The 23799-nt window shown below is 43.2% G+C and overlaps 2 protein-coding genes and 3 pseudogenes across 2 annotated transcripts; all 5 read left to right on the top strand.

The window, feature by feature from the left end:
- The first annotated feature begins 69 nt into the window (after window positions 1-69).
- On the top strand, window positions 70-796 carry LOC127783134 (BTB/POZ and MATH domain-containing protein 1-like). Its single transcript, XM_052310381.1, has 2 exons — window positions 70-169; window positions 252-796. The coding sequence occupies exons 1-2, from the start codon at window positions 70-72 to the stop codon at window positions 794-796; spliced, it is 645 nt and encodes a 214-aa protein (XP_052166341.1).
- Window positions 797-2329: 1533 nt separating this feature from the next.
- On the top strand, window positions 2330-3415 carry LOC127781771 (BTB/POZ and MATH domain-containing protein 1-like). Its single transcript, XM_052308798.1, has one exon. It carries the CDS (start codon window positions 2330-2332, stop codon window positions 3413-3415), a length of 1086 nt encoding a protein of 361 aa, XP_052164758.1.
- A 3656-nt stretch (window positions 3416-7071) lies between these two features.
- On the top strand, window positions 7072-8061 carry LOC127781107 (BTB/POZ and MATH domain-containing protein 1-like; annotated as a pseudogene).
- A 6634-nt stretch (window positions 8062-14695) lies between these two features.
- On the top strand, window positions 14696-18504 carry LOC127783133 (BTB/POZ and MATH domain-containing protein 1-like; annotated as a pseudogene).
- Window positions 18505-20688: 2184 nt separating this feature from the next.
- Window positions 20689-21667, top strand: LOC127783132 (BTB/POZ and MATH domain-containing protein 1-like; annotated as a pseudogene).
- Window positions 21668-23799: the final 2132 nt, after the last annotated feature.

Here is a 23799-nt window from a genome sequence, read left to right as displayed (position 1 = left end):
TATATGTATACATTGCTTTTCGATCTATCTCCCCATCTCGCAGACTGTCCATCTGCCACCACCATGAACATGGCGCCGGCCTCCGGTTTTTTGGAGCTCAAACTAGATTATTCGGCGACCAACGCCTACGCCGTCGGCGACATGCTCACCTCCGACGTCTTCTCGGCCGGTGGGTTCACCTGGAGTGTAGACTATTACCCGCGTGGTTACGAGAAGGAGGGCAACAATGGTGATTACTTATCGCTCTTCCTAAAACGGCGGGGATGGGACGACGGACGTCTCCTTCGTTGTCGACGGCGAGAGGATCGCCGCCCACCGTGCCGTGCTCGCCGCCCGGTCGCCGGTCTTCAGGGCGGAGCTGTTCGGCGGCATGTCCGAATCCACCTCGTCGTGCATAACGCTGAAAGATATCGACGCTGCAACGTTCAGAGCTCTACTCCGGTTCATCTACACCGACGACTTGCCGGCCGCAGACGCCGGCAAACTCAATCATCAGGGCTCCTCGATGGGCGCGTTCTTCCAGCATCTGCTCGCCATGGCTGACAGGTACGCGCTCGACAGGCTTAAGCTCATGTGTGGCCAGAGGCTGTTGCACAGCATGACGTCGGATTCAGTCGCCGGAATCTTGGCTTGCGCCGAGACATACGATTGCCCGGAGCTGAAGAACAAGTGCATCGACTTCTTTGCCGTCGAGGAGAATTTCAGGAGAGCCGTGTTCACCGATGGTTTTGCGATGCTGGTGCAGAAATTCCCGCTCATAGCTGCTGAGCTGAAGAAGAGGATTGTGAAACCGTAGCTGCATATATATCTTTTAGTCCTCTATCGCGTTCACTGCACTTGTGTTATGTTTTTTTTTTCTAAGTTATGTCTGGCTTTGAACTTGTTTTTTTTTATCATGTTTAATTATATTGGGGGTGTTATATGTACTAGCTGAATGCTCTTGCTTTTCATCAGAATTTGTCCAACTACTTCATCAGCTGATCTTGGGGTTTGTTGGAAGCTTCATGCATTTCTTTGGTTCCAAATATACCACCAGGCTGTGATGGAATCGACCATATTATCAATTGGGTATTTTTATCATTCTTAAGATACTTAGAGATGCTATATATTCTAGGGAGACGACTCCGCGTCAGACGTCCGATATTCCACCAAATATCGGACGCCCGACTGTTTACGCGTCATCACACCACCTGCATATGCAATATGCAAAAAAAAAAAAGAATCAGTCAGTCAAATGTTCCAATTAACTAATGAGTGAAATATCAAGTTATATAGGGTTAAAAAAATCAGCAACTGAAACATTTAAAAAGTTTATGAAACATGGTGAAGATACATGTTAAAATATATCGCTATCACATATGAAACAACCAATGTTAATGGATTGAAACATATGTTTTTCTTTCATCAAAATATAATTATGCGATATCCTGTTGTAAAGATTTAATTACAAAGAATACAACGGTGTGATCAGATCGTAGATTGGATAATTAATTTAAGAGAAAAATCATTTTGAAACTAGCTAAAATGCATGCATGCATGCATGCATGCATGAGGTGGAGAGAGAGGAGAGACGCTGAAGACACATATTGAAACATGTATCTATCACGTATGAAACAAAAAGTGTTAATGGATTGAAACATATGATTATTTTTTATCGGAATATAATCATGCGACATCTTGTTGTAAAGATTTAATTACAACGAATACAACGGTGTGATCAGATTATAGATTAGATGAGTAATTTAAGAGAAAAATCGTTTTAAATATCGTTAAAGGTGCATGTTATATGGTTGGAGGTAGAGATATAGGGTTGGATATGTGTATGTGTGTTAGAGGCTGCCTATCCGATTTTTGTCATTGCTTCGAATGTTCGATGAGAAGCATTTTCTATTTTCTAGTGTACAATTTGATACCTCTAGATACTATAATAAGTTTCTTAAGGTACCAAAAATTATAGTGCAAAATTTAGGTATCTCAAGTATTTTCTAAAGGACTGCAAAATTCATCTTATCATGTTCATGTGCCGGGCATGTATCCGAATCCAATAAGACTACGACACAACAAATCGATCGACACATCCAAAAATCGATCGACACGACAAATCGATTTTCTTATTATGGAAATACCGAAATAGGAGTTTGTACTATCCAATAAGAAAATCGATCGACACATCCAAAATTAGAGAAAGAGATCACAATACATATATATAACTCATCACATCGGCATTATACGGTATACACATTGGCGTTCGTTCGATATCTATCTATCCTTCTCAGTCTTTCTGCTGAAATCACACGTACGTCTCATCTCAGCACACGATCGATCGAGCATGGCGCCGGCCTCCGGTTTCGTGGAGCTCAGACTGGATTACTCGGCGACGAACGCCTCTGCCATCGGCGATCCCATCAACTCCGACCTCTTCACCGCCGGAGGGCTAACCTGGAGGGTGAACTGCTACCCGCGCGGCGACAAGGCAGACAACAATGGCGACTACATCTCGCTCTACCTCGAGCTGATCAGCAAGTCCAAGAACATCAAGGCCATCTTCGACGCCTTCATGGTGGATGAACACGGCAACCCGTCCGATGGATCGAACAGGTTAGTGCAGGTCTACCCACCCGCGGGCTATCCCGCGTGGGGATGGCCACGATTCGTGAAGCGAAGCAATTTGTCATCGGTGTTCGTGGTGGATGGCAAGGTCAGGATCATGTGCGTCGTCGTCGTCCTGCGTGACGACGACGGAGACGGCGACGGCAACCGTGTGCCGCTGCCGTCGCCGGGGGTCACCGGCGGCCATCTCGACGGCGGCTTATTGCCGCTGCCGCCGCCGAACATCGGGGTCCATCTCGGCGGCCTGCTGGACAGCGAGGATGGTGCGGATGTCACCTTCGTCGTCGTCGGCGGCGGCGGCGAGAGGTTCGCCGCTCACCGTGCCGTGCTCGCCGCCCGGTCGCCGGTGTTCAGGACGGAGCTCTTTGGCTGCAAGTCCGAATCCACCTCGCCGTCGTCGTCGTGCATTACGCTGCAGGGAATCGAGCCGGCGATATTCAGAGCTCTGCTCCGATTCATCTACACGGACGAGTTGCCTGCAGACGCCGGCAAACTCCATCAGGGCTCCTCGTCGACGAACGTGTTCTTCAAGCACCTGCTCGCCATGGCCGACAGGTACGCGCTGGACAGGCTAAAGATCATGTGCGGACAGAGGTTGCTGGACAACATGACGCCGGATTCGGTCGCCGCGATCTTGGTTTGCGCCGAGATGTACAACTGCCCGGAGCTGAAGAACAAGTGCATCGATTTCTTTGCCGTCGAGGAGAATTTCAGGAAGGCCGTGTTCACCGATGGTTTTGCACTGCTCATGCAGAAATTCCCGGTCATTGTTGCTGAGCTGAAGAAGAGGGTTGAGAAATTGTAGCTGAAATATTTATATATCTTGTACTAGCTCTCTAGCTACCACGTTGACTGCTCTTCTCTTATGTTTTTTTTTTCTAAGTTTTGCGATCTCTTGATTTGAACTCGGGTGATTTTCACATACACCTGGTGCAGACGGATCAAAGACCTGCATGTGAAAATATTTTTTAGCGGTATGAAAAAAAAATCCTTTTTTATAGTGTATCAAAGATGCTCATATACCAAATTTTATATAAAAAATATGATATCTCCCGTAATTCCCAAGTAGTACAAAATCACTCATACATTAGCTTATAAAATTATTAGCAACTACTAGTTGCGTGTATCGGGAAACTGTTTTAATCACCTGGGTGGATGTCCACCCGTTTATTGCATGTCATCTAAATGGTTATGAAAAAAAATTAAAATAATTAATAAGATAGATCAATATGTAATATACCACTTCATAAACATGCAAGTTAAAATTCAACTTCTACAAATTGTAACAATTAATTTTGTTATTTTTGTTATAACTAGCAAATATGCCCGTGTGTTGCACCGGGTGAATATCAAACAAACATGGATGCTTAAGATTGCTTGTACTTATAACACATGTGCACAAAAATATTGAATTTGGAAGCGTACATATCATAAAAATATGCAATTAATTAAATACAAATTTATTGACATATTTGGTATTTTTAAGTAGGTATGTGTATAATTAAATAAATTTACAAGTAAAGCAAATGTGAGAAATAAAATAACATGGTTAAATTTAATTTTATTAAATTCTCCATGATTAGTTACGCTCTTTAGAATTTTATTGGAATTTTTAGAGCTTAATTGCTAATTTTAATAATACAAACATCATTTAACAATTATTTAATTGGAAAAAGAAAGAAAATCCTTCATTTTAGGTTTGATTCGAAATAAACACATTCAATAACTATAATTGTAAATGCTTCTGAAAAAATGAAGTACTAAAATGAACTTCTCTTTTTCTTCGGCCCGAGGGACCTAAAATAGACTTCTTTTCGTCCCTTGCCGGTCGGCCTATGGCCTTTTGCGCATGCGCGAGCGCTCTACCCCTCCCCAGGCCGCAACCTGGGCTTGGGCCGAAAAAGTGGCCTCGCTCTCGATCCCTCTTGGGCCCATTTCGGCCCGGTTGACAGCGGCCGTCTGATCTCTAGGGTTTTGATCGGACGGCCGAGCGTCGAGATCGGGGAAACAAAACCCCCTCCCTCTCCTTAGCTATCAAAAACCCTAGCCCATTTCCTTCTCTCCCTTCTCTCGCTTCGCCACCCTCTCCTCCGCGCCCCTGATGCTCTCGTGCCAAAGCGGCGGCGGCGGCGCCTCTCTCCCCGAGCGACTGCGGCGGCGACGCCGCCTCTCCCCCCGAGCCCAAGCGGCGGTAGCGGCGCCCTCCCCCCGAACGGCAGGGGGGTAGCGCCCTCCCCCAAGCCCAAGCTGCGGCGGCGGCGCCCCCCTCCCCTCCCCCCCCCCCCCCCCCCGAGCAGTGGCGGTGCCGCCCTCCCCCTGCGAGCGGCGACGGCGGCTTCCCCACAACCGGCAGCGGCGGGGGCTGCGGCGCCCAGGGAGGCATCGACAGCCCGCCAGCGTCCTAGCGGCGGCGGTGGCGGCTCGACGGCGACCTCCCCTTTGATCTTTTTTTTTTGATATATTTGTGTGTGTGTGTGTATAATGCTTCCTCCGATTTTATTTTATTTGTGTGATTGATTGTATTCTTATTGGGAAGTTTTTTTGGTCGGGGTGATGGAATTTCGACTAAGATTTAGGAGAGGCGAGGGGGATGAAAAAAATCACCGCACATATGAGGTGACGAACGAAAAAATAAGAATATTTATATTAGTTATATATTTGTAGAAGTTGAATTTGAACATGCATGTTTGTAGAATTGTATATTACATATTAATTTATTTTATCAAATATTTTTAAAAAAATTTATAACCATTTAGTTAACATGTTTTTACTCTATAGTGATTAGAATCCGGTGTGTATCCGCAGTTTCGTTTCATTTGTTTTTTGACTATCAATCGCACTGACATGCACCAGGCGTCCAGGCGTCGTCGTCTTCACATTCTCGACGCTTCGGAAGAGGCGTTGTATGGAGACATCATGGATCTTCTCCTCTCCGCGGTTGGAACTCCAAAGCGTTACTAATTACTCCCTCCGTAAAAAAAAAAAAAGACAAACCTTAATTTTCGTGTCCAACGTTTAACCGTCTGTCTTATTTAAAAAATATATAAAATAAATTAAAAAGACAAGTCACGCACAAAGCATTAATCATGCTTTATCATCTAACAACAATAAAAATACGAATTATAAAAAAAATTCATATAAGACGGACAGTCAAAGTTGGACATGGAAACCCAGGGTTTATCTTTTTTTGGGACGGAGGGAGTAGACCCTGTTTAGATGGGACTAAAACTTTTAATTTCCTATCACATTGGATGTTTGGAAATTAATTATAAATATTAAACGTAGACTATTAATAAAACTCATCCATAATCTTGGACTAATTCGCGAGACGAATCTATTGAGCCTAATTAATCCATGATTAGCCTATGTGATGCTACAATAAATATTATCTAATTATGAATTAATTAGGCTTAAAAAAATTGTCTCGTGAATTAGCTTTCATTTATGTAATTAGTTTTATAAGTAGTCTATATATAGTACTATAAATTAGTGTCTAAATACAGAGACTAAAGTTAAGTCCCTAGATCCAAACACCACCTAAGACTTTGCATCGATGCGTATGCATGCATTGCTGTAATATAAATTCTCTCTTTAGCAGTCTTTATGTCATAATTTGGTTCATAGTTGATTTTATTTGAGCAGGCCAAATTATCTAAAATAACTTGTACTATATGTGTTAAGTGGTTTGCTGGAAAGACAAATTTATGTGTGTCAGGATTAGTTGTGATGCACTGGGATTATATACGTAATTGATGGAAGGCCATAATGGCTGACTTAGCTTGGAGACATATGCTTGGATCATTGAATTTCACAGCAGACAACTCGGCTCCTGTACTGATCGATTGCATGCCGAAGCTGTGGATGTGCGTGGTTGCCAGGAGTGGAAGATAGATATTTTTGGTAGTTTATTTGTTAGGATTTTCTGGTACCTTGTTTCCGTAGATTTCTCGTCTGCGCCGTAGCAGTGCATATACCCTTATAATCTTATACATATCAGGGGTTTTAGATTCGAGGACGACCCCGAACATTACCGATCTGCTATTTTTCTCGTTCCTTTACTTTTCCGTTATTTTCTATTTTACTTTTATGCCTGAGCTCTAGCAATCCTAGGATTTGCTTGATCTTTACCGTTTTGCGCTGAAAAACGGTTGTGCTTCTCCACGAAAGCGAGGAGGTTATCCTTTACTAGTTTGCTCGGAAACTAGTCGTTCGTCGTCACGTAAGTACGATATTATCTTCTTTACTAATTTGCTCGTAAATTAGTTGTGTGATTCCATGAAAGTGAATTAATCTCGAAATCAGTTCCGCTAGCCGATTTTAATCTATCGATTTTGGCGACTCTATTAATTACACCGTAAATCGTTAGGTGATCTTGTCTTGGCCTTGAAAAAGTGTCAACCAGCAGATCAAATAATAATACTACTACTACTCAGGCGGTCAGGCCCCATAGACGCCAGTAGCAACATGGTGTCCTCCGGTTTCATCGAGTACAAGTTTGACTACCAACAAATCCACAAGCTAGCCATTGGCGAGAGATTGCCAGCAACAACAATCTCGACAGGGGAGCACAATGCGAAGATCATGTGCTACCCGCATGGGTTTGGGGACGGCAATGGTGAATACATCTCTCTCTTCTTCGTGATGCTGAAACAGATTGACCCCAAAATCAAGGTGATCTTTGAGGCCTTCCTGATTGGAAAAGATGGTACACCATCCTCGTTCCATGCGAAGAGGACTATGCAGTGTTAGGCGTCCCAGGATGGCTACGACTGGTTTGGGTGGCATCGCTTTGTGATGCGAAGCGATCTCGAATCACTCGACGGTATGGTCACATTCATATGTGGGCTCGTAGTTCTGCGCAACGACGACGACGGCGACGACCATGTCGCCGTGCCGCCGTCCAACCTGGGCAGCCAGCTCGCCGCCATGGTGGGCAGCGCCGTCGGCTCGGACGTGTCCTTCTCCGTCGGCGGCGAGACGTTCCACGCGCACCGGGCCGTGCTCGCCGCGCGCTCGCCGGTGTTCAGGGCGGAGCTCCTCGGGTCCATGGCGGAGGCCACCATGCCTTGCGTCACGCTGCGTGACATCGAGCCGGCGACGTTCAGAGCTCTGCTGCACTTCGTGTACACGGACGTTCTTCAGATCATCGAAGGCACGAGTGGTCATCTGCTTCAGCATCAGCGCTTGCTCGCGGCGGCGGACAGGTACGCGCTGGACAGGCTGAAGCTGATGTGCGCCCAGAAGCTGTGGGAGAGCGTGTCAGTGGAGACGGTGATATCGACTCTGTGTTGCGCCGAGATGCACAACTGCCCGGAGCTGAAGAACAGGTGCATAGATCTCGTGGTGGCGAAGGACAACTTCATGGAGGTAGCGGTAACCAAGGACTACTTTCATCTTGGGCAGAGTTTTCAGTCAGTTATCGAAGAGATAAAGCCACGGCTTAAGAAGTGAACGTTGAAACATTATACAACGTTTAGCCCTTTTATTACGTCGAGTATCATAATTGTTATTTGAATATTGCTTATTAGTCTTACAAGTTGCAAAACTGCATATTAATCCATGGCACCTCGTGCATTTCTTTTAATAATTCCGCGTTTGTACTGTCTATTCACGTCTGAGAGAATTGGTTGTGTTGGTATTTGGTTGGTCATATGGGCATGACGACGGCGGGCAGGTAGAAGACCTTCCCCGCGCCACTCCTTCGATCTTGAAGTGGTTAGCATCAATCTGTAACCGGTGGGCTTGCTTGTTGCACATGATTCGTGGATGCATCGCTCTTCCTTTTTTTTTTTTCCGTTTACATGTTATGGCTGTTTTGAGCAATTGAATGAGCCGAAATACAATTTGTGATGCTGTTCTTTTAGTAAGTCTACCTAGGGAGATTTTGGATTTGTTCTTGTCTGTTTTTTGGGGAAAGTTTTCAATCCGGGTATGAAGCCGAGTCGTCCACGGCTTATGGAGACAGAAACGCGTACGCGGTCTCACCGATACGGATGAAAATAGCTTCGATTCTTTTCGCTCTTTATTTTATTCATACGGACGACGGAAACACCTTAAACTTTTTAAGCAGTAGTAGATAGATTAAGTCTTTACCTTTGAAGAGACCAGTTCACCGAGATTGCTAGTTGGCTATCAGTCGCGCGCCCTCCTTCCCACACGATTGGACACGTGTCGTGCGCGGAGAGGGGGCGGCGGACGCGCCGCAGGAGTTTTCCGTTTTCTTTTTGTTTTTTCCCTTTTTTTCGTTTTTGTTTGGTTGTTTTTTCTTTCTCCGATTTTTTTCTCCGGTTTTTTCGTTTCTGTCCGGTTTTTTCGGTTTATCTTCTTTTTGTTCTTTTTTCTGTTTTTTTAAATAAAGATGTATAAATACAAAGGTTGTATTGGTATGTATACCAAGTTTGTATTCGTACATATACAAAGTTTCTATACATGTATACAAACTCTGTATATGTGTATATATTTTTTATATATTAATATATATATATATATATATAGTATATACATACGTATATACATATACATATGATGTATATATAGTACTACATATGAGAGAGACTAGAGGGGGTCGAACTGACCGCGTATCAGTGGCCCACCTAGTTCACACCCCCCAATGCTTTATGTTTCAGAGACGTGTTCCCATAATCCTGGCATCCACCGTTACGTTCACCAATCGACCAGAGTCCGGAGATAACCTGTTACGAATCCTATTTGTTCACCAATCAACCAGAGTCCGGAGATGATCTGTTTACAAATCCTAATTAAAAATTTATCTGAATGCCCTGCCGTTTATTCCTCACCACCAGACCGAACAACTCATCGCTACTTTGGGTAGTATAAATTAAGGACGCGACTACACGGCTAGTGGTAGCTGATTTGTCTAAACCAGCTACCACTCCATTTATAAGAGACATCCACCTATATTTTAAATAAAATTTTCTCTTAAACTACTCATCCGATCTACGATCTGATTATACAACTATAACAAGATCTCACATGATTATATTTTGATGAAAAATCATAAATTACTTTTATAATATATCTAAATCACTTTTAGATTTCACTAAGTTACTTCTTAGACATATAAAAGTAAATTAAATAAAGACTAAAAGTAATTTACATATATTATAGAAGTAACTTAGAATAAAACGAAGGTAACTTTAATTAATATCTTTTTTTCATTGAACAAATTATCATATATATAAGTTATATTTAGATTTGATTAAAATACTTCCTATACATTCATAATGCTCCGAGGTGATTACTTTTATTATTGTTTTTAGTTAATTCCATAATTTGTGCTGATTAATTTAATTTCTAGATAGAGTCATGTTTTTATCTCTACAATGGATTTACTTCAAATGACATGCCAAAGTTACCTTCGTTTTGTTCTAAGTTACTTCCATAATACATCTAAATTACTTTTAGACTTTACTGAATTTACTTTTATATGTTTAAGAAGTAACTGAAATCTAAAAGTAATTTAGACATATCATAAAAGTAATTTATGATTTTTCATCAAAATATAATCATGTGAGATCTTGTTGTAAAGATTTAATTGTTACGAACACAACAGTGTAGTCGGATTGTAAATCGGATGAGTAATTTAAGAGAAAATTTTATTTGAATCATAGATGATAGGAATATTTTCCCTACTTACTTAATAGATTAGTACTATAAAAGGCATCCACGTTGACATGATAGGTTGGTACAAATCCATGCCAACCTAGCCTGGCTTAGATTTCTCTCACACTACAACTGGACCGTTGCTGCTTAGGACAAAACCGAGAGCGCTTTCGGTTTAGATTTTACGATAAATTAACCTAGAAAAGATACTCAAAATCGATCGGTGCATCCTCTCTCGTATGATCAAATTCTCCTTTCGGGATATCCCCACGCAACAAACAAAACATACGCCGCCGGCGACCATGCTGTCCTCCGGTTTCATCGAGTACAAATTTGACTACCTAGAAGCCTCTTGGATGACTGTCATCGGCGAATGGGTACCAGAAAGAAGAATCTCGGCCGGGGAGCACAATGCGACGATTGTGTTCCACTTCTACTCGCATGAAGGGTGCAAGTACATCTCTGTCTTCCTGCTGCTGGATGACAATGAGATCGAACCCAAAATCAAGATTATCTTTGAGGTTTTCTTGATGGACAAAGACGGGAAACCTTCCTCTCACCATGCAAAGAGGACCATGGGGCCAAACATGGAGATGTTAGATTGATCTCCCACCCGTCGGGCCCAACGGCACAACGGACCTTGACCGCGCCCTAATCGGGGGCGCCCAGCCCAATGGCTGGTGGGCCCCATCACACTGCGCCATATAAAAGAGGGGTGGAGGCCGGCACGGCACAAGGTACGAGGTTCGTCGCCGCCGGCACTCCACCTTACAAAACCCTAACCGATCGAGAGGGGGTGCAGCCAATGACGGGAAACGCCACCGCCACGGCACGCCTCATCACCGGGACATCTACGACCACAGCTGCAACGACAACCGCCGCCGTCAAGCACACCGTCGCCGCCGTCCACGTCAAGCCGCGACGACAACGACGATATCCGGCGCTTCTTCCTCCACAAACACCTCAACTGGTCGGTATCTAAACCCCTCTCCCTTTCATTTACAATGTCGTTCATCAATCCCAAATAGAACAACCCGACTAGATCTAACCTAGGTGATCCTAGAGCAAGGTCTAACAATGGTATCAGAGCAACCCTAGTGTTTGGATCGATTCGGGGATAGAAATCCAAAGAGAAAAGCAAACGATCCAACGGATCGAAAAGATCAAAACCCTAACCCTAATCTTACCTCGTCGCCGGCCGTCGTTGACGCCGGCCACGGAGGGGGGGGGAGGGGCAAAGAGGCACCGCCGAGGAGCCACTCGACGGCCGCGCGCACCCGCGGGTGCACGCGCGCGCCGGCGAGGGGGCCCGCAGCGGCGCCGCCATCTCCGTTGTCGCCATTCTCTCACTCACTTCACGCGGGTGGAGGGCGAGAGACGGTGGGGGGAGAAGAGAAGAGAAAAGGCGTCGGCCATGGCGCAGCGGGCGCGAAGGTCGCCGGCGACGGCGACGCCGCTCCGTGCGGTCGCGCAAGAGAGAAGAGAAGACAGGCTAGGGTTTGGCCGGCCGGCGGCTGGGGTCGGGGTTTTGTCCCTCTGATCTCGGCGCCCGGCCGTTTAATTGAAACTCTAGCCGATCGGACGGCCGGCGGAGGTCGGGCCGAAACCGGCCCAAAAGGGAGCGCGCGCGGTGGCATTCCCGGCCCAGGCCCAGGTTGCGGCCTGGGGAGGGGGGAGGCACGCCCGCGCGCGCCAAAGGCCGTGGGCCGACCGGAAAAAGTCTGTTTGAGGTCCCTCGGGGGCCGAAAACAAAGAAAAGAGAACAGTAGCAATTTTTCCATTTTATTTTGTCAATTTTTCATGCAAATTTCAATAGAATTTTGAATAGCTTTTTGCATGTTTTACCTCTGTTTAAATTTGAACCAACGAGATAATTTTTACATAGAGTATAAAAAACAGAGTTTTGCTACTGTTCATATGTTTTTTATATAGTTTTTCCGCTGCAAATAGATGAAATTGATGAAAATTAGTGTTTCTAAAATTAAATTTCGAACCAACGGGAGAATTTAATTTTAGGAACATTAATTATGTGCTATGATGTTATAATTTTCTGACCAACGTTGATAATTGCAATGTTATAGTTATGGTTATATGTGTTATGTCTATTTCTGCCCAACGGTGATGTAGGCTTAATGCATAATATTTTAATGTTAATTTTGTTCTCACCGCACATGATTATTTCAGGTGGCTACTCCTTGATGGGTTGCATTAAAGATATTCCGACCCTAAAAGGAGATAACTACGTAGAATGGAAAAGAAAACTCGACCTTGCTTTTATCTTGGGAGAGGTGGACTGGGTGTTGTCTACCCCATGTCCTATAGAACCTGCTGCACTTGTCAGAGGTGAAAATGAGTCAGATGCTGACTGGCAAAAGAGACAGAGGGACCATGCTCCTCTTGTCATGTCGTATGACATTGAACAAAAGAAATGGTCCTTAGCCAACAAGAAATGTTTGGCTGTGGTAAAGAATACGATTGAGCCAACCATCTCAGTTTACTGGCTCTTCAAAGACTTATGCTACACAGCTGATCAAGCAGCTTGTGACAGAAAGGTACCATGGAGGTGGTGTTAGAGACCACATACTTAGAATGAGCAACATGGCTTCCAAGTTGAAGCCAATGGATTTGGGCATAACAGATGACTTTCTGGTCCATCTGGTTATGGCCTCATTGCCAAAGCAGTTTGACAATTTTATTGTCAACTACAACATAAGTCCAGAGAAATGGAACTTTGAAAAGCTCATTGCTAATTGTGTGCAAGAGGAGGAGAGAATCAAAGAATCAAATGGTGGTTCAATTAACTATGTTAAAGATAACAAGAAAAAGAACCACAAGTCTCCCACCCCAAAAGCTAAACAGTCTCAGCATCTGCCTCAGCAACAACAGTTCGCTGTTGAGAAAGATCAGTGTCTCCACTGCAAGAAGACATGACACTACAAGAAAGACTGTCCTGACTCCTTGAAAATGATCATGGCAAAGAAAGGTGAGAACATTATTACATTTGTAAATGAATCTCATTATGTTGGTTACTCTAGATCCACATGGTGGATTGATTCTGGAGCAACTATTCATGCTTGTAATTGTTTAAAGGCATTCCATTCGACGAGGACTACGCAAAGAAGAGAAAGCTCCATTAGAGTTGCCAATGGAGTTGAAGAAAAAGTTGAAGCTGTTGGAGATCTTCCTCTAGAGCTCGCGAATGGCTTCACACTTTTACTTCGAGATGTCTTTTATGTTCCTTCTTTGCAAAGAAACTTAATAAGTGTATCAAAGTTGGATTTTGATGGATATGATTGCCGCTTTGGAAGTGGCAAATGTGAACTATGGTATAATAATGCATGTATTGGTCTTGTTGTGTTGTGAGACGAGCTTTATTTGTTATCTCTCTCTGAGAATGTGAATGTTGTGTCCTCATTGACAAAAGAAAACAAGAAAAGAAAGCGAACTCCCGATGTCTCATCGAAATTATGGCACTGTCGTTTGGGCCATATTTCGAGGGGGAGAATTGAGAGACTAGTTAAGAATGAAATTCTTCCTCCATTGGAGTTCTCAGACTTAGAACAATACATAGAATGCATTAAAGAAAATTTGTAAAGAGCATCAAAAAGGGTGCAAAACGAAGCGCAGGAATTTTAGAGATCATTCATACAGATATTTGTGGTCTATTTCCTGTGAAAAGTGTGGATGGCTATGACTCGTTCATAACATTCACAGATGATTACTCCCGCTATTGTTATATTTATCCAATTAAAGAGCGATCAGAAGCATTGGATAAATTTAAGATATTCAAAGCTGAAGTTGAAAATCAGCATGATATAAAGATTAAAGTAGTAAGATCTGACCGTGGGGGGGGGAGTACTATGGTCGACATACGCCTTATGGGCAAGTCCCTGGACCTTTTGCAAGGTTCTTGCTAGAGAATGAAATAGTAGCCCAGTATTCAACACCGGGCGAACCTCAACAGAATGGGGTAGCTGAAAGACGTAACCGTACCCTTATAGATATGGTGCGCAGCATGATGAGCTACTCCACACTACCACTGGGTTTATGGATGGAGGCGTTAAAAACCCCTATTCATATTCTCAACAGAGTTCCAAGCAAATCGGTGCCCAAAACACCGTATGAGCTATGGACAGGAAGAGTACCCTCGCTAGCTCACCTCCGTGTGTGGGGGAGTCCTGCAGAGGCTAAAGTATTTAACCCAAATATTGGGAAGTTGGATCCCAAAACAGTCAGTTGCCATTTTATTAGCTATCCTGAACGATCAAAAGGCTATCGTTTCTACTGTCCAAACAGTTATACAAAATTTCTAGAAACGAGACATGCCGTCTTCTTGGAAGACGAAATGATTACGGGGAGCTCGGTAGTTCTAGAAATTGATCTTGATGAGAGGCGGGTGTCTGTACCCGCTCCGTCGACTCAGGAACCTTTCTTCTCTCTACCTGCTGATGTTCTGCCTGCAATGCCTGTCATTGAGGTACCAGCACCTGTTGTTACCTCTCCTGTGGCAACAATGAATGAAAATGAGGAACCTGTTATACAGGATTCAACAGAAATGGTTGCCACACCAGAGGAGGAGCTGCAACAGCCTCAAATAGATAATGTGCCAGTACAGGAGACTCAACAAGAGCCTTAGGTACATGATGTGCCAAATGTGCAGGCCCCTAGAAGGTCTGAAAGAGTCAGAAGATTGGCTATCCGTGATGACTATAAAGTTTATAATATAGGAGAGTCGCATATGGAGGATGATCCCACCTCATATGAAGAGGCTATGAGAAGCGCTTGCTCATCTGAATGGTTGGAAGCCATGAAAGATAAAATGAAATCAATGAAACTAAACGATGTTTGGGATTTAGAAGATATTCCTAAAGGAGCCAAAACAGTAGGCTATAAGTGGGTCTACAAAACCAAATATGACTCTAGAGGGAATATAGAAAAGTTTAAAGCGCGACTTGTGGCAAAAGGCTTCACGCAACGAGAAGGGATTGATTACGATGAGACATTTTCTCTAGTCTCTTGTAAAGATTCCTTCAGGATTATAATGGCACTAGTGGCACATTATGATTTGGAATTACATCAGATGGATGTAAAAACGGCATTTCTAAATGGAGATTTGGAGGAAAAAGTATACATGGTGCAACCGAAAGGTTTTGTCATGAAAGGAAACGAAAATATGGGATGCCCATTTATGGATTAAAACAAGCTTCGAGACAGTGGTACTTAAAGTTTGATGGGACAATAAAGAAATTTAGGTTTCAAGAGAATGTTGAGGACAATTGTATTTATTCAAAGTTTAAGAATGGCAGATTTATTTTCCTAATTATGTATGTGGATGACATTCTACTGGCCCAGAACACTGGAAATTGGTAAAGAAAGTCTTGCGTTATTTGCAAGGAACAAAAGGCCTCACGCTGTCTTACAGAAGATCAGAATCGCTCCAGATAGTGGGGTATTCAGATTTTGATTTTGCAAAAGATAATACAAAGTCAACATCGGGATATATGTTCACCCTGGCAGGAGGAGCTATTTCATGGAAAATCTCAAAACAGACTATCACTACAGGGTCTACTATGTATGCCGAGTTTATAGCATGCTATGAGGCAACGGGGCAGGTGAACTGGCTAAAGAAGTTCATACCCGGTTTAAAGGTGGTTGACAGTATTGAGAAACCACTAAAGTTATACTGCGACAACGAACCCGCAGTAATGTACGCTCACAACAATTAGTTAAGTGGTGCTGCCAAACACATTGATATAAAGTACTACGTTGTGAAGGCCAAAGTCCGGGATCAAACAATCAGTCTCGAGCACATTAGAACAGAAAGGATGCTCGCGGATCCGCTCACGAAAGGCCTACCACCCAACGTGTTCAAGGAACATGTAGCCGGCATGGGTTTAAGGGAAGCCTTATGAATCCTGGACTACAGGGCCCAAAAGTAAAGTATCTGTGTCTAAATAGAGATGTGTATAGTGGCTGTCGAATCCATCGGTGATTGACTGTGACGATGAAACATGCTCTATTTACAAATCTGTGATGGAATAGAAAAAAACTAAAAGAAATAGTGAGATCAAGGGGGAGAATGTTAGATTGATCTCCCACCCGTCGGGCCCAACGGCACAACGGACCTTGACCGCGCCCTGATCGGGGGCGCCCAGCCCAATGGCTGGTGGGCCCCCGTCACACTGCAACATATAAAAGAGGGGTGGAGGCCGGCACGGCACAAGGTACGAGGTTCGTCACCGCCGCCACTCCACCCCACAAAATCCTAACCGATCGAGAGGGGGCGCAGCCAGTGACGGGAAACGCCACCGCCGCGGCACGCCTCATCGCCAGGACATCTACGACCACAGCTGCAACGACAACCGCCGTCGTCAAGCACACCGTCGCCGCCGTCCACGTCAAGCCGCGACGACAACGACGATGTCCGGCGCTTCTTCCTCCACGAACACCTCAACCGGTCGGTATCTAAACCCCTCTCCCTTTCATCTACAATGTCGTTCATCAATCCCAAATAGAACCACCCGACTAGATCTAACCTAGGTGATCCTAGAGCAAGGTCTAACAGGAGACAACATCGGGTCTCGGCTTCACTGGGTGGCGTCACTTCGTCAAGCAGAGTGATCTACAACCCGATCATGTCAGCGAGAAAGGCACGGTCACATTCGTGTGTGGGTTCATGGTTGTGTGCAACGATGTCCACGACAATCCTATCCCCGTGCAGGGGCGATGCTAGAGTCACTTATCGGGGTCAGTAGACCCCGACGATTTTTTGCAAACATCTTGTACCAGCACTAATTTACCAGCTACGACCCCAGTCAAGGAAACTACTAGACCCCAGGGTCCTGTGATATTGTTCTGTTCAAGCTCAATTAGCAACTAAACAATACTAACAAGTAGTAAATAGAAAATTAGCTAGCACTTATTATACGACAGCCCGATATACGTATGAGATTTGAGCCCATAAGGCTTTGTATTCCTGCTAAACTAGTCCACAAATTGCCTTGTTGTGCTGCTCTGTATTCCTGCTGCAGTGCAGTCTGGCTAGAAGCGCTTCGCCCAATCGTCGCCGATTGGCAAGGGTAACCCACTAACCCCATCACAATTTCTTAATTATTATCATCACAAATTGGTTGTAGGCTGGTTTCTCAAGTCCAAAATTTTAGGAAGTTAGGGTTCTGAAATATGAAGTTTCTCCAAATTTCTGTTACATAAACATAAATTTATTCTTTCTAGAAAAGTGGAAGGTAAGAAATTAGTGATTTTGATCATCTACTGCAGCGTGGGTATTTTGTTTTACATATTAATCATTCCATTTTTTAATAAATTAATAGGCAAGCAAAGTATAATGGAGTGTGATTCTTGAGAAGAAAAATACCCACTTACTAGTTCATGTGGTACTAATTCTCCTTTATCAGTGGAGATAACCTTCTCGGTAATAAAAGTTGTGTAGACAATACTGCACGCAATCGTATCGGTAATAAATATATGGATTACTCCTTGCGTTTTAAAATATAGCTACAGTTCCAAATGATAATGACGTGGTTGTTCATTTTCACAAGATGAAGGATCGTAACTATACACATGAGAAGTTTGTAACATGTAAAACATAACCACTTTACTTAAAAAAACTTTATTTTATCATATTATATGGTTTATAGTTTTGTTCTAGGATTATCTTAAGATTATTATAAGCTATAGTCAGTTAGTGGTGACTCCGGTGACTATTTTTCCTGGCTTCGCCCCTGTCCCCGTGCCGCCCTCCAATCTGGGTGCCCAACTCGGAGCTACGGTGGGCAGCGCCGACGGCTCGGACGTGTCGTTCGCCGTAGGCGGCGAGACGTTCCACACGCACCGGGCCGTGCTGGCCGTGCGCTCGCCGGTGTTCAGGGCGGAGCTCCTCGGCTCCATGGCCGAGGCCACCATGCCGTGCGTCACGCTGCACGACATCGAGCCTGCGACGTTCAAAGCTCTGCTACACTTCGTGTACACGGACGTTTTGCCACCATTGTTAGGTACATCCGACCTGCTTGAGCCGCTTCTCGCAGCGGCAAACAGGTCTGCACTGGATAGCCTGAAGCTTATGTGTGCCCAAAATCTTTGGGAGCTCGTGTCGGTAGAGACGGTTGCCAAACTGCCTAGAGCTGAGGAGCAGATGTCTCGATTTCTTCACGGCAGACAATAATTTCAAGAAGGTAGTGCTAACCAAGGGCTACTTTCAACTTGGGCAGAGTTTCCCGTTGCGAGGAGATAAAAGCGAGGATTGAAACTTGAGACTTCACTTGTGCATTTCCTCAAGTCCTAAATATTTTGTCTGTAAATTAAGAGTTAAATTTTATAAATATAAATTTTAGTTATAATCTTTATGCTATGTATATCCATCAACGACATATTAAATTGGGTGAATAGCTAAAGTGGTCCTAAGTTTCATATGAGGGGCTCAGTTTAATCTTAATGTTTCAATATACCCGTACTAGTCCTTCGAGTTTTCATTTTAGTTCAAACTTATCCTTAAACCAACAACTCTCTTGATAAATGACACTTATACCCTCATCATTCACATATATAAGAGAAAAATTACATGCTTGATTTTTTTATAGATAATGCATAGTAAATTATGTAAAACGAAAATAAATTATATAGTATACGATAGCAATTGCTTAAGTTTCATGTGCACATGTTGAAATAAGGGGAAGTACATCTGCAATGTTGTTTATTCATCTTGGTTTCCTCTTTTCTAGTATATAGTTGTATACAAATTAAAGGTAAAAGGGACATTTTCTAATAGAAATATTAACTAGAAAAATAGCCATATGGCATATTAAGTGGGCCCAAGTATGATTTCAAGCCAAAACAAATATTTAGAGGAGCTATGTGGACAAAATGAAATGTGAAGGACCAAATTGAGCCTTCGGTAAAATTTGAGGGACTAAATTAGCTATTCACCCTATTAAATTTTATAAAATTATTTTTATTTAATACCAAACTAATGGTAAGTAGCTTATGATCAAATATCATCCTAAACATTAAATATTTATAACTAAGTATAAAATTTTACTCGCATCTCTTATCCTAGCTAGTTGTATGTCCTAGATATAGAGGCTGGGATTTACCCCTCCATTTCTAAATAAGTACTACCTCCATTACATAACTAAGGCACAATTATTTTTTAAAGTTGTTTCATAATATATAAGACGTGCATGCATATATGTCATTAACTAGCACATATTTTCTATTAAAATATTATTATTTAAATTCTCCATCATCAAGATTTCTAATTTTATTAGGTACATGCATTCTATTTATTAGGATATCCGAACTATAATGTGATAATAATTATTTCTTGGTTTTGGGTTAAGAGTGGTTGTGACTTATATTTTAGAATGAAGTATAGTTGTAACTTGAAGATTAGTCCCTAATTAATAATGTAGTTTTAGAGTGGTCCATTAGACCTCTTTATTACTACTGCTCCCTCTATCTTATAATATAAGATACGGTAAAGTTGGTACGGTCTCTAAAACTAATTTTTAGCTTATAATTTCTCATATACTATAAGGTTTGTAGCAACAAAATTATAACCATATAAAAGTAAATTTAAATCTCAATCTAATGATATAATTTTAACAAATGAAATTCATTTCATATTATATTAAATGTTCGTCAAATGTTTTAAAGGTTGAATCTTAAAATACGTACGAGTCTTATATTATCGGATGGAGGAAGTACTTTAATTTTTTTCTTCTCGTTTTTAATAGCACTCCCTTCTCCTCGTTTTCTTCCCCTTGTATCTTTTTCACTCTGTATGCTTGATTAATTAAAATTGCACTTATTTATTTAGAGATGGAGAGTACGTTGGTATCGTGAATTTCCTTGCATCTATAATTAGTTTTTAGACGCAAAACTGCAAATTAAATCATGAGCCATGCATGGCTGCATTTTTATACTATTTATTATACTAATATTAAGTCTTCACCGTAGAATAGGCGAGTTCATTGGTACATATATACCAATGTTAACGCGGCACATCAAGAAGAAATATGTTCTTCGAATTGTAAGGTTTGATTGGTATTGGCGGTTTGGCTTCTGTATTCTGTAGAGTAGAATTGGTTGTGCCTTGACCATGCACTCTTCATGGGCCGCGCCAAACCGGCAATCTACTCCGGATTCCATCAGCTATAGCGGTCGCCGTTGAAATCCCATTGCCTCTTCATCTTCTTTGCTGTGACCGTCAGTCACGCAACGGTTGGTTGGGAGACTTGGCGCCGATCGATCCATCGCCTTCTCTCTGCCTCTTGGAATTCCAAGGGTTCCTAATTAAGCACTTAATTATTGATTGCAACCACACTTGTATCGGTTTACACCGATGCATGCTAGCTGTTAATAGTGTAGCTATAAATTCTCCCTTGAGCAGTTCGAATTCATTCATCCCCCATACAACAAATATACACGGCAGCAAGCATGCTGTCCTCCGGTTTCAATTGTACTTACCTAGAAACCCAGAAGCTTGCCATCGGCGAGTGTTTGCCCGGAATAAGAATCTCGGCCGGGGAGCACAATGCAACGATCGAGTTCTACCCACGTGGATTTAAGGACGGCAATGGTGAAAACATCTCTGTCTTCCTGCTGCTGAATGAGATCGACCCCAATATCAATGTTATCTTTCAGGTCTTCTTGATGAACAAAGATGGTAAACCATCCTTGCTCTGTGCAAAGAATAGCTCTATAGAGGCATCGTTTCCGCTTCCTTGGATGGCATCGCTCCATTGGATGGCATCGCTTCATCACACGGAGCGATCTCGAGTCGATTTATGTGATCGACGGCATGGCTACATTCATATGTGGGCTCGTAATTCTCGGCGACGGTGGTGCCATAGCCGTGCCGCCCTCTAACCTGGGCGGCCAGCTCGGCGCCATGGTGGGCAGCGCCGACGGCTCGGACGTGTCCTTCTCCGTCGGCGGCGAGACGTTCCACGCGCACCGGGCCGCGCTCGCCGCGCGCTCGCCGGTGTTCAGGGCGGAGCTCCTCGGCTCCATGGCGGAGGCCACCATGCCGTGCGTCACGCTGCATGACATCGAGCCGACGACGTTCAGAGCTCTGCTGCACTTCGTGTACACGGACGTTCTGCAGATCATCGAGGGCTCATCGTCGTCGACGACGGCGAGCACGAGCGATCATCTGCTTCATCATCAGCGTTTGCTCGCGGCGGCGGACAGGTACGCGCTGGACAGGCTGAAGCTGATGTGCGCCCAGAAGCTGTGGGAGAGCGTGTCAGTGGAGACGGTGGCGACGACGCTGGGCTGCGCCGAGATGCACGGCTGCCCGGAGCTGAAGAGCAAGTGCCTCGACTTCTTCATGGCGGAGAGCAACTTCAAGAAGGCAGTGGTCACCGACGGCTACTTTCTTCTTATACAGAATTTTCCCTTAGTTATCCAACAGATAAAAGAAGAAAAATTGGAACCATGCCATTATAATTTTGCAAAAATTAAGATATGCCATCCTGACCCACGTGTCATTGACTCATGTGGGTCCTATATGTCATTGAGATACCGATGACATATCTCAAACTTTGCAAAATTATAATGGCATGGTTCTAATTTACCAATAAAAGAACGGCTTGAGACTTGAGAGATGAGACCTGAAAGATATTTAGGGGCAAGAGTATTCTACATTTCGCCCTTTTATTCGGTTGATAGCGTCAATTAGATGTTCTGAATGTTGATAAGTTGTTATTAGCCTGCAAAACTGCGAATCAGTGGCACGCTCTTCTCTTTTTTGGTACTCAATTTTACTGTCAGGTCTTCACCGAAGAGAGTGCACAAAACGCTTTTACTGTGCTTGAGAGGTACCTCCAGTACCTCCCTCTCGGATGAACACGCACCATTGATTCAATAAGGATAGTTTAGGAATAAAAAAATTGTAAACGTGGATAGTACTGTAACTTCCTACCAATGTATGTTTCCGTCTCTAATATGCCTCTGCGGCTTCTGTTAATCTGTAGTGCTTGCGATACTTGTTCGTGGCAATCATTCAATTTCCATGTCAATCATTTCTTCCCATTTTGTTGTGACTTGGAATGTATTCCTTCCATTTTATATTATAAGTCGTTTTGATTTTTTTCTAATCAAACTTATTTAAATTTAACCAAATTTATATAAAAACATAATAACATTTTTAACACAACAAACAACAAATATATTATCAAAATATATTTAATATTAGATTTTTTAAAAATAATTTAATATTTTAAGTGTTACTATTTTTTTCATGTGAATTTGTTCGGGTTTAACAAATCTTAACTAGAAAAAAGTCAAAACAACTTATAATATGAAACGGCGTGAATATAACATTATGAGAATATTTTTTCTCTTTTGTTACAATATGACTGTATAGATTAAAGGAAAATATGTACACGATTATCAATTAGTTTCTCAGTTTTATCATTAATTACACAATTACTAATCGCGAGGTTAGTGGCGCATTAGACCCCCTGCCGATCACGCCACGTCATGATTGAATTACTCTCTCTCTCAGTAGTCTTATCGCTGTAAAATTAAGATAATTACCTATTTATCCTTCCACCCAATCTATAAATTAAGTACCTTGGCCCACTTTTTACTACCTTTCGGAAGATACCTTTCTCTGTGGACCATTAGATTTTAGTTGATTAACGAACCATATAACTTCCCAGCACTGGAGAACCACTCCAAAAGCAAACGTTCAGGCCCTAGATTTAAAAAGAAAAAAGTTATTTTGCGAATAGTTTGGTTGGCTTGGGAATTGCGGTTAGACTTCTTTAGACTGGAGTAACTTGGGCCTTGACTAGGTCTGCGCACTTCATGGGCCGCCTAAACCGCCAGCGGTATCGGCAGCAACTACCGTCGCTTCCTCACCATCGATCTTCTTCACATTGCTGTGGGTAAAAAAATTCTCTCCCGAGAAAGTTCATCCTTCGCCGGCGGCAAGCCGGCAACATGCTGGCCTCCGGTTTCATCGAGTACAAACTTGACTACCAAAAAATAGCCAGAAGCCTTTTGTCTGGGATCTTTTGATCCTTGTAATCTGTATGATGTGAACCTTAGGCCTTTCCCTTCTTAATGAAATCCTTCTTAATGAAATCGGCATAGCTTTTGCCCTTACTCCTTGAAAGAAAAACCAGAAGCTTTCCGTCGAGACGTTCCACGTGTACCGGGCTGTGCTCGCCACTTGCTCACCGGTGTTCAAGGCGGAGTCCCTCGGCTCCATGGAGAAGACCACCGTATGCCATGCGTCACGATGCACGACATCGACCCGGCCACGTTCAAAGCTCTACTACACTTCGTGTTAAAACTTTGAGTAAATAAGACCTTGCCCTTTTTAGGTCAGATTTTGACAACCTATATATATTTCCTTAGCGGCCCGTTTGGTTGGAGGGAGTTTTTAGAAGGGATTGGGAGTTTAGAGGGATGAGGCTATTAACTGTTTTGTTTGGTTGGGGGACATGGGAATTTTAGTGGGATGGAGATAGGGAATTGAGAAATGAACTCCCTCATTTTCAATACCTGGATAGGGGCAGGTAATTGGGAGGGAAT

Source organism: Oryza glaberrima, chromosome 8 (genome assembly GCF_000147395.1).
Source record: "Oryza glaberrima chromosome 8, OglaRS2, whole genome shotgun sequence".
Classification (NCBI taxonomy): domain Eukaryota; kingdom Viridiplantae; phylum Streptophyta; class Magnoliopsida; order Poales; family Poaceae; genus Oryza; species Oryza glaberrima.
The sequence above is the reverse complement of the archived record's forward strand: the minus strand, read 5'-3'. Positions and strand labels throughout refer to the sequence as shown.

Bases quoted from the DNA above. Each gene is read 5' to 3' on its own strand.
- LOC127783134 (XM_052310381.1), top strand. From the start codon at position 70: ATGGCGCCGGCCTCCGGTTTTTTGGAGCTCAAACTAGATTATTCGGCG. The intron at 170-251 runs GTGGGTTCACCT...ATCGCTCTTCCT, and splicing joins CTCCGACGTCTTCTCGGCCG to AAAACGGCGGGGATGGGACG.
- LOC127781771 (XM_052308798.1), top strand. From the start codon at position 2,330: ATGGCGCCGGCCTCCGGTTTCGTGGAGCTCAGACTGGATTACTCGGCG.